Genomic DNA, 14,401 nt, shown 5'->3' with positions numbered 1-14,401 from the left:
TCAAAGTCATATATCTACTGCATGAGAGCTAAACACAAACCGTGTAGCGTTTCCTGTGGATTTTGCCTTTCTCTAACACGTCTGCCAAATTGATCCCATAAATGTTCTTTATGAGAAAGATCCGGTGATTATGCTCGCCACGGGAGAACGCGAATAAGGTTTTGTTCAAGATACTTCATACAAATCCTTGCCACCTGATATCTAGCGTTATCCTGTTGGAAAATATGTTGAAACCGCGTTCAAGAAACCACCAACGATTTTAAACTGTTTGCGTCCGTTGTGAAATATCCCCCCCCCCCCCCCCCGCCCACCCATACCATCACACGATCCGTTTCCATGACACAAGGGTCCGATAAACGTTTACCTTGCCTACGGTATACGCTCATTCGTCCATCAAGAAAACGGAGAGCAAATCGGGACTCATCTGTAAACAGGATATGCTACCAGGTGTATAACCTCCAACGTCGTCTTGCACGAGCCCATTCAAGTTTTGCGGCCCTACGAAGCTGTTTAATGAGCGGCCCTTTCTGGGTACGTCTTGGACGCAGTCCAGGCGCTCTGAGTCTTCGACGAAATTCTGTTGATGTAACGACCAAGTATTCCTCGGGCCGTATTTTCCACATTCAATGTAGTTTGCGCAAGTGTATAAGATGTACCACGCGGTCTTAACGTTGCGACTTCTCATGGGGTCTATTGAAAAAAAGAAAAAAACAGATGCATTTTGGCGTTAAATACATATAATAGATGCACCCCAAAATTAACCAATCAAACGTATAGAAAGCCTTTGCTTCATACAAAATAAGCTAATATTTACCAATGAGAATCCCTTAACAGATTTATCCCATTATGACGTGCCACGTATGACTAATTAGACCGAGTCTCATGTGAATCGGTAATAAACTATTACAGAAACTTTAAATTGAAAAATATAAAAAATGTTTAAAAATTAACTTTGTATCGTTTCTTTTGTTGACTAGTATATATAACACGTGTAGTTATTCGTCCATCTATGAAATATTGGTTAACGCAAACTTTTGTTATGGTGTTAAGATTTTGTTAAACATTTAGTTGGTTAACGCAAAGTGTTGAAATTTATATAACACGATCGATCATAAACTATTACTACACTTGAATACGAATGTTAAAGGAAATTCTTGTTCTTAACTTTATATGTAAGTAAATTTGAGTATGGTTTTACATTGAGTTCTCTTTGTCATATAACTGATGAATGCATTGTTGATATTTTTGAAATTTGATATACAGATATGTATTTCTTAAATGAATTATGAACATGAACTATAATTGCACATATTTTACAATTCAAGAAAAGATGGATAACTGCTAATATCATTAAGATAAAATGATAGATGAATTACTGATTTTTTAATGTGTAATAGTAAAGAAAGTAAAGATAACCTATTGTTTTAATCAATAGAACATTTAGTTATTGTGATTTTTTTTCGACAAATTGGTTAACGCAAACTTTTGGTATGTTATTCATCTATTGATCAATTAGTTGGTTAACGCAAACTTTTGAAATGTTTTTCATCTATTGATCAATTTATTGGTTAACGCAAACGTACAAATTGTGTCACATGATCAGGTAACATTCGTACTTAACTTTTTCATTAAGGTAAAGGAAGATATTGTTTATAACTTTATTGTAAGTTAAATTTCAAGATACAGTAACTTTATAGTTAATCCAAGGAATGGTATATTTAGATAAGTCTAAAATAACAGATAAGTTCATTTTTTATAATTTAGAAAATTAATATAAAATGTATTTATATGTTAAACTATATTCATGGCGTGCATATCTTAAGCATTCAATTACAGCTGAATAACAGCTGAAATCTTAAAAATAATAAAACTGGTTATTTCTGTTTTCTTAATAATAATAATAACTTTATTCGTAAGCAATACCGCTCATAGAATGTTTACTTAGTAATTAGAATCGATAACATTAAAATTGATGAAAATTGTTGTTGTTGAAAGTTTTTACGTGATATTGGTTAACGCAAAGGCTAGTTATGCATGGGACATTCCCAATACTCATTCACTTATACATCGGGTCAGTAAAGCATTACATTTTTGTTATAATGTACGTAGAAGTTAACATCTATTGATTATGTGTTGATTAACGCAAACGGACACACTGTAAGTCACATAATCAAACAGTTTGACTTTAATTTTTCTTTAAAGTTAATGGGTCCGTTGTGACATATTCGACCCCATACCATCACACGATCCGTGTCCATGACACAAGGGTCCGATAAACGTTTACCTTGCCTACGGTATACGCTCATGCGTCGATCACGAAAACGGAGAGCAAATCGAGACTCATCTGTAAACAGGATATGCTACCTGATGTGTAACCTCCAACGTCGTCTTGCACGAGTTCATTCAAGTCTTGCGGCCTTATGAAGCTGTTTAGTAGAGATTTCCAATAAAATGACATACGTACCTAACTCGACGTACGCACGTAACGGGACCGGTTATTGCTAACCTATTAATTTTGTTAAATACGTCACTCAAGTTTTAACTAAGAATTCCTAAACTATTAAACCCATTCATGATAAATTTTATCAGTATCAAGTATTTCTAAGATGATGAAAAACAAAGAAATCATGATTTTGTATATATCACGTGATTATTGAGATTCCCGCCAAAACTTCACTGTCATAAGACCACGTATATGCACGTATCTTTACCTATCATACGATTGATTTGAGTTGTCTTTCATGGTTTTGACCATGATTTTGTTTTTCGATATACTTTGCAAATGAACCTTTTATCATTTAATATTTGACATGCTTTTATTTGTCGTTATCAGATTGGTGTCCCTTTTTCCTTTCGTCTCTTAATGTTTATTAATATTTAATTTCCGTGGGTATTTATTATTAGACAGAGATTTTTCTAGAAATTTCAGAAATATCGAATTCAAAGTGTTAGTCAGAATTTGTCTCTGTTAAAGTTGATAACTGGGATTGCATCATACTTTATTAAGCATCATTTCAAACGTTCACTTCTTCTGCAGTGTTAATCTTGTTTATTTACAATCTCCGATTTTTTTTCCCAGAGAAAATGTTCGACAAAGGAATGTGTATATTTAAAAAAAAATTAATACAGGTATTGTACTTCTTTCAATTTTAATTGTTGACATACACTTTTCTTTCAAATGAAAGTCAACTAACATTAAAAAAAAGATTTTTTAAATAAAAAATGATATATGTAAATAAATGTGTACACCAATTCGTTATATATTATAGATTGTAATTTGGAAGGTGTACTTGATTAGCAATGAATGACTAATCTGCATATAAACATTGACCGCTGTGGATAGTAAACTATCAATTTATAGTACATAGTAATTGGCTAAAAAAATGTCCTGTCCCCAAGTATCTCTGATTTAAAGTAATTTATATACTTGTTACATTTTTAAGACAACTATAATGCCACTTCAGTCTTTAGAGTAATTTTCTTTTTACAGTCGATTTCATTGAGTGTGTAGGAATAGGTATTATCTTTGGTTAGCTTGCTTGCTAGCTGAACCGTGAAGTCATTATTAGGTTAGAAACTACCCTCCTTTATGAGTAGACTAGTCCCACAGATAACCAATTCTATCTGTCTGTCGGACTAATCTACTCATAAAGGAGGGTAGTTTACCTAACCTAATAATGACTTCACGGTTCAACTAGCAAGCAAGCTAACCAAAGATTTTACCTTTTCCTACACACTCAATGAAATCGGCTGTAAAATGTACTTTTAATTAGTAAGGCTTGATATTGTCATAGTTGTTTTTGGATTAAGACAACTCTTACTAGTCCAATTAGAAGTGGATTCTTAAACTATAACATATTGATTGAGGTAAGCAAACATTTTTAGTTTCAATTTTTGTCTCGCCTTAGAGATATATATTTATAAATAAAGTTAAACTCTACGACATATCCATACATAGGATCACCAGTGAAGGTGATAATCGGCTGAACACACATTTTATATTCATAATTACTTTCAATATGTATATATGTGTAAACCAAGCTCTGTGAAGGAAGGTTTTTCCAGGTTGTTCTTATGTCGTGCTGTTGCACCACTGTCCGAGGCTTAGGGGGAGGGGTTGAGCACTCATTCTTTATGTGCCTGTCCCATGTCAGGAGCCTGTGATTCACTTGTTGTCGTTGGTTCATATCTGTTATATTTGTTTTTCGTAAATTATTTTGTTTTAAATCAGGCCGGTAGTTTTCTCAATTGAATTGTTTCATATTTTTCAAGTTGGTTCCTTTTATAGTCGACTATACGGTATGGATTTTTCTCATTGATGAAGGCCGTACGGTTGCCTATCATTGCTTACATCCACTTCATTTCTTATTGGCAATCATATCATATCTCCTTTTTTTTTAATTTAACTAAATACGTTTAATATTCTCAGGTAATTTAACATGTAAGAATCAGCTTTCAGTACCTGGGGGTACTTTAAGATCGGTACTCTGTGTCTTTCATCATAAAAATATAATTGTTTTGGGCTTAATTCAATATTGATTAGTTGAGCTATTTCCAACTGAATTTTACCGGTTTTATTTATTATATTGTGCTGTTACACCAGACTGTTGAACGCTGGCAAACGCGTTTAATCAGGCCAAATTCTATATTGGCTTTCCTAAGTCAGGAACTTTCAATTCAGTGGATGTCGAGAACTGATTGTAATTCAATGGTTATCGTTTGTTGCTGTGATTTCGTTCATTTTTTGTACATTAGTAAGGCCGTTAGTTTTATCGTTATAGTTGTTTTACATTTGTCATTTGTGGCCTCTTATAGATGACTATTCGGTATGGGTTTTACTCATTGTTGAAGGTCGTACGGTGGCCTATAGTTGTTAATTGCTGTGTCATTTGTGAAGAGTTGTCTCGTTGGCAATCATACTACATCTTTTTTGTACATATCACAAATTAAAAAAAAAAATACATAAACACTCTCGAAAAGCAAGACCTTGTGTCATGTCACAAGCACAGAGTGTCGGTAGGACCATTAGTGTTCATAACTGTATAGTAGATTATATGTAGTTTCTATAAAATGTAATGATAATTCATCAGTAAAAGATACATGATTATTTGTTAGTGGAATTACATATAACTTAATAAATGAATATTTATATTAAAAGAAACATCAGAAACAAGAATATGTGTCCATTAGATTACACGCCAGTATCACATTTCCGTGTTAAGTGAGCCCTAAATCCAGGGAAAAATCCAATTCAGTATGTAGCCTTAAACTTTTGAATCTAATATTGAGTCTAATATTCAAACATTGTTGTTTTTAAAACGTATTTATCAAAGTCAAACGACAAACATTTAATTTTTTTTTGTGCAATACAATTTGTGATTATGGCCGGATCGAAGATATTTGAAAAAAGGGCGTAGTTCCAGATAATTGAATTTATACTGCCGAGCGGAGCAACGCGAAAAAAAATTTGGACAATTTTATACTAAACATTTGTATAGATAACGTGGAAAACGTGAGATTTTCAAAATTATTTGGCGATCGAAAGGGGGGAGTACGCCCTCTCCCCCTGTATCTGCGAATGCACATTTAGGTATACATGGACAAAAACCTCGTCCCACGCATTATTATATTATTATAGTTAAAGACTAAGAAGTACTATTTGATAAATGTATCAATGATATGAATTTCTGCTCACGTCAAATTATCTTGAATTAAATTAAAGAAAAATGATTTTAAAAAAAATTAGTCGCGTACACCTTTTACATTCGGGTGTGTTGGAATCTACTTTTTAAGCGTTAAAACTTATAAAAACAAAAAAAGAGATAACCTTCTCGCTTCGGATTTCATTATTTTAATATTTTCATGCAAAATTTTTACTTGGTAGTTTTTAAAATTCATATTTTGAAGATGAACTGAAATATGGGTCAAGTGAAATGACAAGAAATGATGGGTGTATTTGATTACAAGTTGCTAGCTTGCTTATTCCATTAAAATATTTTGGCAATAAAATCATTAAACATTTTTTAACAAAATATTCAAAGATTAAAAAAAGTAGTTGGGGTTGATTTTTACATTTAGTCTATATCAGCAAAAAATGTGTGTCGAAAGAGCAAAAAATGCATTTAGTGTATGCTCCCCTCCGTCATGCTTCAATGCAATAGGACGAAATACGTTGAGTTAGGTCGGTTATGTCGAGTAAAGTCATTTTATTGGAAATCTCTAATGAGCGGCCCTTTCCGGGTACGTCTTGGACGCAGTCCAGGCGCTCTGAGTTTTAGACGAAATTCTGTTGTTGTAACGACCAAGTATTCCTCGGGCCGTATTTTCCGGATTCAATGTAGTTTGCGCAAGAGTATAAGACGTGCTGCGAGGTATTGACGTTGCGATGTCTCATGGGAACGGCCGCTTTGTTGTCTATCATTTGTTGAGCCAGTTTGCCTTAGACGAATCACCAGTATTGATCTTGTTATTGAATGTTGCCAAATGCTTGTTCATGCTCATTTTGCAGTAACCGTGGCATCAAATTCTGGATTTGTTTTCCATTATTTTAAGATCGCAAATTGTTTACTTGATGCAGTAGCCCAATTATTGACGTCCAACAAATTAAATTATTCATTTATCCACGGTGAACTCGATTACCCGGACGGAAAAGTAGCATTCAGAATTTTCATCGTGTCCGTTTCGGAATTTGTTTTGAAAAAAAGAATAAACAGATGCTTTTTGGCGTTGAATACATATAATAGATGCACCCCAAAATTATCTAATCAAACGTATAGAAAGCCTTTGCTTCATACAAAATAAGCTAATATTTACCAATGAGAATCCCTTAACAGATTTATCCCATTGTGACGTGCCACGTATGACTAATTAGACCGAGTCTCATGTGAATCGGTAATAAACTATTACAGAAACTTTAAATTGAAAAATATAAAAAAAAAATAAAAATTAACTTTGTATCGTTTCTTTTGTTGACTAGTATATATAACACGTGTAGTTATTCGTCCATCTATGAAATATTGGTTAACGCAAACTTTTGTTATGGTGTTAAGATTTTGTTAAACATTTAGTTGGTTAACGCAAAATGTTGAAATTTATATAACACGATCGATCATAAACTATTACTTTACTTGAATACGAATGTTAAAGGAAATTTTTGTTCTTAACTTTATATGTAAGTAAATTTGAGTATGGTTTTACGTTGAGTTCTCTTTGTCATATAACTGATGAATGCATTGTTGATATTTTTGAAATTTGATATACAGATATATATTTCTTAAATGAATTATGAACATAAACTATAATTGCACATATTTAGATAAGTCTAAAATAACAGATAAGTTCATTTTTCATAATTTAGAAAATTGATATAAAATGTATTTATATGTTAAACTATATTCATGGCGTGCATATCTTAAGCATTCAATTACAGCTGAATAACAGCTAAAATCTTAAAAATAATAAAACAGATTATTTCTGTTTACTTAATAATAATAATAACTTTATTCGTAACCAATACCGCTCATAGAATGTTTACTTTGTAATTAGAATCGATAACATTATGTTTGATGAAAATTGTTGTTGTTGAAAGTTTCTACGTGATATTGGTTAACGCAAAGGTTAGTCATGCATGGGACATTCCCAATACTCATTCACTTATACATCGGGTCAGTAAAGCATTACGTGTTTGTATTTTTTGTAATGTACGTATAAGTTAACATCTATTGATTATGTGTTGGTTAACGCAAAAGGACACACTGTAAGTCACATAATCAGACAGTTTGACTTTAATTTTTCTTTAAAGTTAATGGAAGATATTGAAGCAGTTCTTAACTCTTATATTGTAAGATGAGTTTCAATATATTGTACTTAATTAGTTTATCTTTGTCGGAGATAAAATTCTTTTTGGTATTTTAGACAATTTTATATACAAATACGTATTTCTTTGTAAATTATGCACATGGATGCACGACGATGTTGCATTATGGATAATATTGCAACTTGATTTAGTGCCAAATATGGCAACTGATTCTTCAATTTTCTGGGTTTTTTTTGTATGCATCTTTATTGTTACACAGGGTTTTCTACCAAGAACTATCGCATAAAATAACTAAAATTTGATACATGTATCATCTAATCTTCATTATTCCAACTTCTTGTAAAATACCAAGAAAAGAGCAGAACAATTTTGAAGTCTCTGTGTTCGTTAAGAAGTTGTGATATTTTAGCTCTTTTGGGAACAATAAGATGTGGTATGATTGTCAATGAGACAACTATTCAGCATGACGTGGATTTTAAACCACACCGTATAGTCTGATTTAAGAGGCTTCGACCATGACAACATGTGAAACATAAAAACGGGAAGTATGTATTTATTATCGTATTTCATAGATCAATATACGGTTTTTTTAAAGACACAGTTAAAGGTTCAACTTGTTGGTTAACGCAAGTATTATAATGGTAGTCGCTACTGACTGCCAATTCTGTTTAAAGGAAATGTACATTTCTGCTTACAACTAAGTCTTTTGGTCTCCGGTGGATAGTTGTCTTTTTTGGCAATTATATCACATCTCTTTAAAGTTATAAAAAGAGAAGTACGTGGAATGTATATTATGAAATAAAAGAAAGAATTTCTATAGACATGTTACAGTTATATTTTGATAAATTTGAAATCTTTTTTTTTGTCAATTTTAAGAAAAAATATTTTATTACTACAGTTCTTAAAACTTCAATGTGTATCCACTTTTTGTTCACAAGGAAGATGAAGCTATACAGGAAATATGCCTTTCAATTTACAGCGAAAATGGAAGCTTTATCGTTATATGTGAACTTTCCATTTCTGTGTAGCAACATTCCAGCAGCGCCTGCATACGGAGTATATATCTCCCAATTGATACGATATTCCCGGGCTTGTATTTCCTATCATGATTTCCTTGATAGAGGATTACTGCTCACAAGGAAGTTATTAAACCAAGAGTTCCAAATGGTGAAGTTGAAATCATCCCTTCGTAAATTTTACGGACACCATCACGAGTTGATTGACCGTTATGGAATAACCGTTTCACAGATGCTATCGGATATGTTCCTTATGTCGTTCCCTTTTCACGAATGTGACCTTCCGAATTAGACTATTTACCGGATTTGTAATAACATAAGCAACACGACGGGTGCCACATGTGGAGCCGGATCTGCTTACCCTTCCGGAGCACCTGAGATCACCCCCAGTTTTTGCTGGGGTTCGTGATGCTTAGTCCATAGTTTTCTATGTTGTGTCATCTCTACTATTATTTGTCTGTTTGTCTTTTTATTTTTGGCCATGGCGTTGTCAGTTTGTTTTCGATCTGTGAGTTTGACTGTCCCTCTGGTATCTTTCGTCCCTCTCTTTTCGAACAACCTATTGGGCGTACTCATTTCTTATTCTATATTAACTTTTTTTCTTTTTAATGTGAAGTTAAAGGATAGAAATGAACTTAATTCCTTTTTGTGTCAATTTTAAGAAAAATTATTATATGAATACAGTTCTAAAAAACTTCAACGTGTATCCCCTTCCTGTTCACAAGGAAGTTGAAGCAATACAGGAAATATGCCTTTCAGTTTACAGTGAAAATTGAAACTTTATCGTTATATGCAGATAACTTCGAACAACCCAGTTGTGCATACTCATTTCTTATTCTACAAACTTTTGTTGTTTTTAATGTGAATTTGTTATTTTCAAGTTTAAAGATAGAAATGAACTGGATTCCTTTTCTAGTCTTTGCGATACATGTAGTCCTTGTAAGTATCTCTTTTTGTTATATAACTTTAGACACATTTGACATATCCTTTATCACTTGCATACTTGCAATTTCTGAATTTTGTCCGTTTTTGAGTGACAAGGAAAAAGTAAAATAACAAAAAAAACCGAACTCCAAGGAAATTTCAAAACGGAAAGTCCCTAATCAAATGGCAAAATCAAAAGCTCAAACACATCATACGAATGGAAAACAACTGTCATATTCCTGACTTGGTACAGGGAAATAGACACCGATACGTTTATAGAACAAACTCATCTCAAGTATACCAGGCTTATATATTGTATACACTAGACGCGCGTTTCGTCTACAGTGGCGCTCAAATTGAAACAGTTGAATTAACAATTTACACTCTCTTAATACTTTATAATAATCTTTATTAATAAATAAATAAATAAATAAAACATTTATATAGACTATGTGTTTTTGTGCACATTTATATATACTTTTAAATAACATAGTGCCCGTTGAAGTATTTTAGTTTTTATACTCCAGATTGCTGGCTTCGTTAAGAAATGTCCCAACAGAGAACAATTTGACGTTGTAGCGGAATTGAATTGCCCAGAAAATTTGGATCTTTTCCACTGCTTACCTGTGCTTCCAGACTACAACGATGTAATCTTTATTTGCAAACCTCCAAAATGGTTTGTCAATGGTAAGATTAAAGATCTAACAAAACAGATATCTAGTGTATGCCTTTCTAATTTTAAGCTGAAATATAGACCAAATGTCTTTTATGAACCTGAAATGTATGATACTCTTATGTTTGTTTGTTTTTCTGACAAATCAAATTATGGATCCAGTATTGGTCACCTGACAGATATGGAGTATTGACTAGCACTACTTTAAGAATTCTAAAGTTCTTTGACAGTTTAAAAATTTTGTTAGACTTTTAAAAGAAAATAACGTCTTGCCAGTTTAGATGCTTTAAGATACTAAAGATATGTAGCTACGTAACAATAGCGTACGTTACGTTACACTAGTGTGCCCGAAAGTCCAGAAAACAATTACACAACATTACGATCTAAAATCTTTTGGCCCATATTCACGATAACTTCTACTAAACAACTGTGAAGTTGCCTAATTTACTTTCAATTATATCTAAGTAACGGCAGCGATGTTGGTCGGTCATCTAGTCTTTTTTAACTGTTATAATCGCAATAATGATGAAAACACTTTGCCACGAAAATCTTTCATATATTTCACTATATTGACTGTTTATAGGAACTTTTGCTGTGTGGTCTCCGAAATACGAGAAAATTACATCAGTCCCATGCGAGAACAATAGATACCAAGAACTTCCTTACAAATCAAATGATAGATTTGCTTTTAAATGTTCAATGGGAAAGAACTTTTGTACAGAAAAAGGACAGGCTAAACTATTACATAACCTTAAAACCGAAGATAATCTCTGTTTCTGTTCGGATGGTTACACATTTCTAACAGAACCTAAGAATGGCACATACTGCAACCCGGATGTTGAAAACTGCACTTGCATTTGGGAAGGAATAGGCAAGTAATCGATTGAACTTCACTTTATATGGCTATTGCAATATACTAATTGTTACTATTAAGACAAGGTATTTGTATTGAACTTTTAACTTTGACCACAACCAAATTTCAATTTTTTTACATAATGTATTTAGTTGAAGAGAACTTTCTGCATTATAATCTGTAAAACAACATGTAGGTGAATGCTTCATATATTTTCATCTTAGCATTGGTAATTATTCCCTTATTAATGTGCATACACGTAGTAGTACAGCCTAGTAGAATTGATTTAGTATTTCTGCATTTTTGATGTTAGTGATTAACAGATCTAAAAAAAACGATAGGTTTGTTGATCGTGATGATCTGTGTCGCCGGCGACCATTCATAAGTGTGCACGGCCGCAACGCGATGCAGCTAACAACGGAAGACTGAGCGTCTTTCTGTCCGTGAAACCGTACGTCCAGTTTTGTATGCGCTCTCATGCATACACTCTTTGCCAGATTATTACGAAATTATTACAATTTACAGCAATATCCGGTGTACAGGCATGCGTGGTTACTAATCATGCGGCAAAATTATAAATCTCATTTAGTATCGTCTGATTCTTTAATATTACTATTGTTGAATATGATACGCATGTTATGTTATCTTAGTAGATTACTAGTAACATATTCTAAATAATCATATTTATTTTCAGATCAGGAATCGGAAATTACCACAAATGTGCATTTTCTAAATAGGAAAATAGGAGAACTCTTGGTCAAGTAAGATCATTTAAATAATATATTGCATTTTGTTTTCATCAACCAATGGTGTTCATAATGATAATCATATCTGAAAAAAAGTTATGAATTTGTTTTTATTTTATTTCATTGTATTTATTCATATTTCTTACCAATAAGCTTTCCCTAACCTGTGCTATGGTGTTATTGAATTTCGTGATTTTTAAAATTTATCATTTGCTTATCATAATTTTATATTTCTTTATAAAAATAAGGAGATGTGGTATGATTGCCAATGAGATAACTATCCACTAAAGTTCAAATGAAGTGGATGTTAGCAATTATAGGCATTATGCTTTTCTTAATGCAAGCTTAAATTTAAAGAAATTGTAAATTGCAATGCACTAGAATTTATAAGTATTCACATATTAGTGAACATCACGTTTATAAAAGGATATAAAAAATATATACAGCTTTCATTCGAGTCATCCCGTAATTACCAAGAACTCGGTGATTGTTTCCAAAATCGTATTTGAGGGGCAATTGGAAAGTGCTCATGAGAGATAAAACAATTGCTTATAATGAAAAGAAAAACTATTTTCAAGAGTAAAATGATAAAAACAAGTAACACTAATTAAACTGCCAAATGGCAACAAAACACCCTTTTTGAAAGGTGTTTTGTTGGAAGGGATTGAAGAAAAGGAAAGGTATGAATCAATGAATATTTGTGAACAAAAAAATATGGTTTGAATTGGGACTGTACATAAAAATCCATTTCCCGGTTTTAAAGTCGTGTGTACAAATTCCTTTTCCCTTTTGTCCCACTGTCCATATTTCTGCTCAATGTACTGGTACATATTCGTGTCCACAATAACATATTTTTTATCTTGTTTTTTTATTTGAAAATGTAAAATGAATGAGACAGTATAGACCTTGAATGTTTTAGTATGTACAGTAGGTACCCTATGAATACGAGCATTTGTCGAATCTCTCATGGGCAGCGACTATTATATGTAATAAAGTATGTAAATATAGTGTAAACTCTATCCTTTATCATGGACACCTTCTTTCACAGGAATTGTAACTGAATTTATGTATTCTGTCTTTTCTAGTCAAACAGATAAAGGCAAAGAATTAAGTAAAAAATCAGGTAAATTTAGTTCTGTGTGTTGCTGTCCTCCTTACTGTAACCCAATTCAATGATTTCGTTTGTTAAATAAATGTCTCCCTTTTCAGCCTTTTGTTAGCTCAACATGGATACACAGTTGTAACCAAGCAGTAAACAAACTTTATACAACCATCAGTATTAAAAAAACCTGATGCAATAACTTAATATCATTCTATGATAATTATAAAAATAAAGATGATGATGATAATAACAATAACAATATATCTAATTATACTAGAAAAGATAGGAAAATGTTTGAAAATTAATTCGTATAAAAATTTATAAAAATGAATGGAGACCTGAATAAACATCCATGAGACAGTTATTCAAGAAGACGAGTTAACCCAAATATACATATTCTATGTTCTATTTCGTAATCAATCTACAGTCCATTTTCAAACATTTCAATTTAGACGATAAAATTAAACAACATTCCCAACAAAAAATAGAATTAGTGACAACTGCTGTGATGCTTGACGTTGATATTAAATTGTCATGCTTATTCGATCCGTAGTTTTGATGCGTCATTTTCTGAGGGATGGTGATCTGGCCTTTCAACTTTTGATTCGAAAAGTTAAAATAACAAAAATACCGAACTCCAAGGAAAATTCAAAACGAAAAGTCCCTTAACAAATGGCAAAATCAAATGCTCAAACACCTCAAACGAATGGAAAATAACTGTCATATTCCTGATTTGGTTCAGACATTTCCTTATGTAGAAAATGGAAGATTTAACCTGGTTTTATAGCTAGCTAAACCTCTCATTGTATGAAAGAAAGTCGCGTAAAATTCCATTATATTCACAACAATGTGTGAGCAAAACACAGACATAAAAGGGGAACATGTCAAAAATTGGGGTACAACAGTCAACATTGTGTTATTATCTTAATATCTATAAACTAGAGGCTCTAAAGAGCCTGTGTCGCTCACCTTGGTCTATGTGCATATTAAACAAAGGACACAGATGGATTCATGACAAAATTGTGTTTTGGTGATGGTGATGTGTTTGTAGATCTTACTTTACTGAACATTTTTGCTCCTTACTATTATCTCTATCTATAATGAACTTGGCCCGGTAGTTACAGTGGAAAAAATTTTGTAAAAATTTACAAAAATTTACAAAATTTATGAAAATTGTAAAAGATTGACTATAAAAGGCAATAGCTCCTTAAGGGGTCAATTGACAATTTTGGTCATGTTGACTTATTTGTAGATCTAACTTTGCTGTACAT

General features: G+C 32.3%; 2 protein-coding genes across 2 annotated transcripts in view; both read left to right on the top strand.

Annotated features, from left to right (window-relative positions):
• Positions 1-14,401, top strand: part of LOC127737901 (leukotriene-B4 omega-hydroxylase 3-like) — a 122,406-nt gene that overhangs the window by 58,503 nt on the left and 49,502 nt on the right. The gene's annotated exons all lie outside the window — the stretch shown is intronic.
• Positions 1,930-14,401, top strand: part of LOC127737903 (uncharacterized) — a 103,833-nt gene continuing 91,361 nt past the window's right edge. Inside the window, exons 1-5 of the mRNA XM_052248871.1 lie at positions 1,930-2,157; positions 9,714-9,771; positions 10,284-10,443; positions 11,013-11,300; positions 11,977-12,043. Of these exons, the coding sequence (XP_052104831.1) occupies positions 9,727-9,771; positions 10,284-10,443; positions 11,013-11,300; positions 11,977-12,043 (560 nt within the window). The 5' untranslated portion in view covers positions 1,930-2,157; positions 9,714-9,726. The remainder of the gene's footprint in view (positions 2,158-9,713; positions 9,772-10,283; positions 10,444-11,012; positions 11,301-11,976; positions 12,044-14,401) is intronic.

Source organism: Mytilus californianus, unplaced genomic scaffold (assembly GCF_021869535.1).
Source record: "Mytilus californianus isolate M0D057914Y unplaced genomic scaffold, xbMytCali1.0.p SCAF_4, whole genome shotgun sequence".
NCBI classification, from domain to species: domain Eukaryota; kingdom Metazoa; phylum Mollusca; class Bivalvia; order Mytilida; family Mytilidae; genus Mytilus; species Mytilus californianus.
The sequence above is the reverse complement of the archived record's forward strand: the minus strand, read 5'-3'. Positions and strand labels throughout refer to the sequence as shown.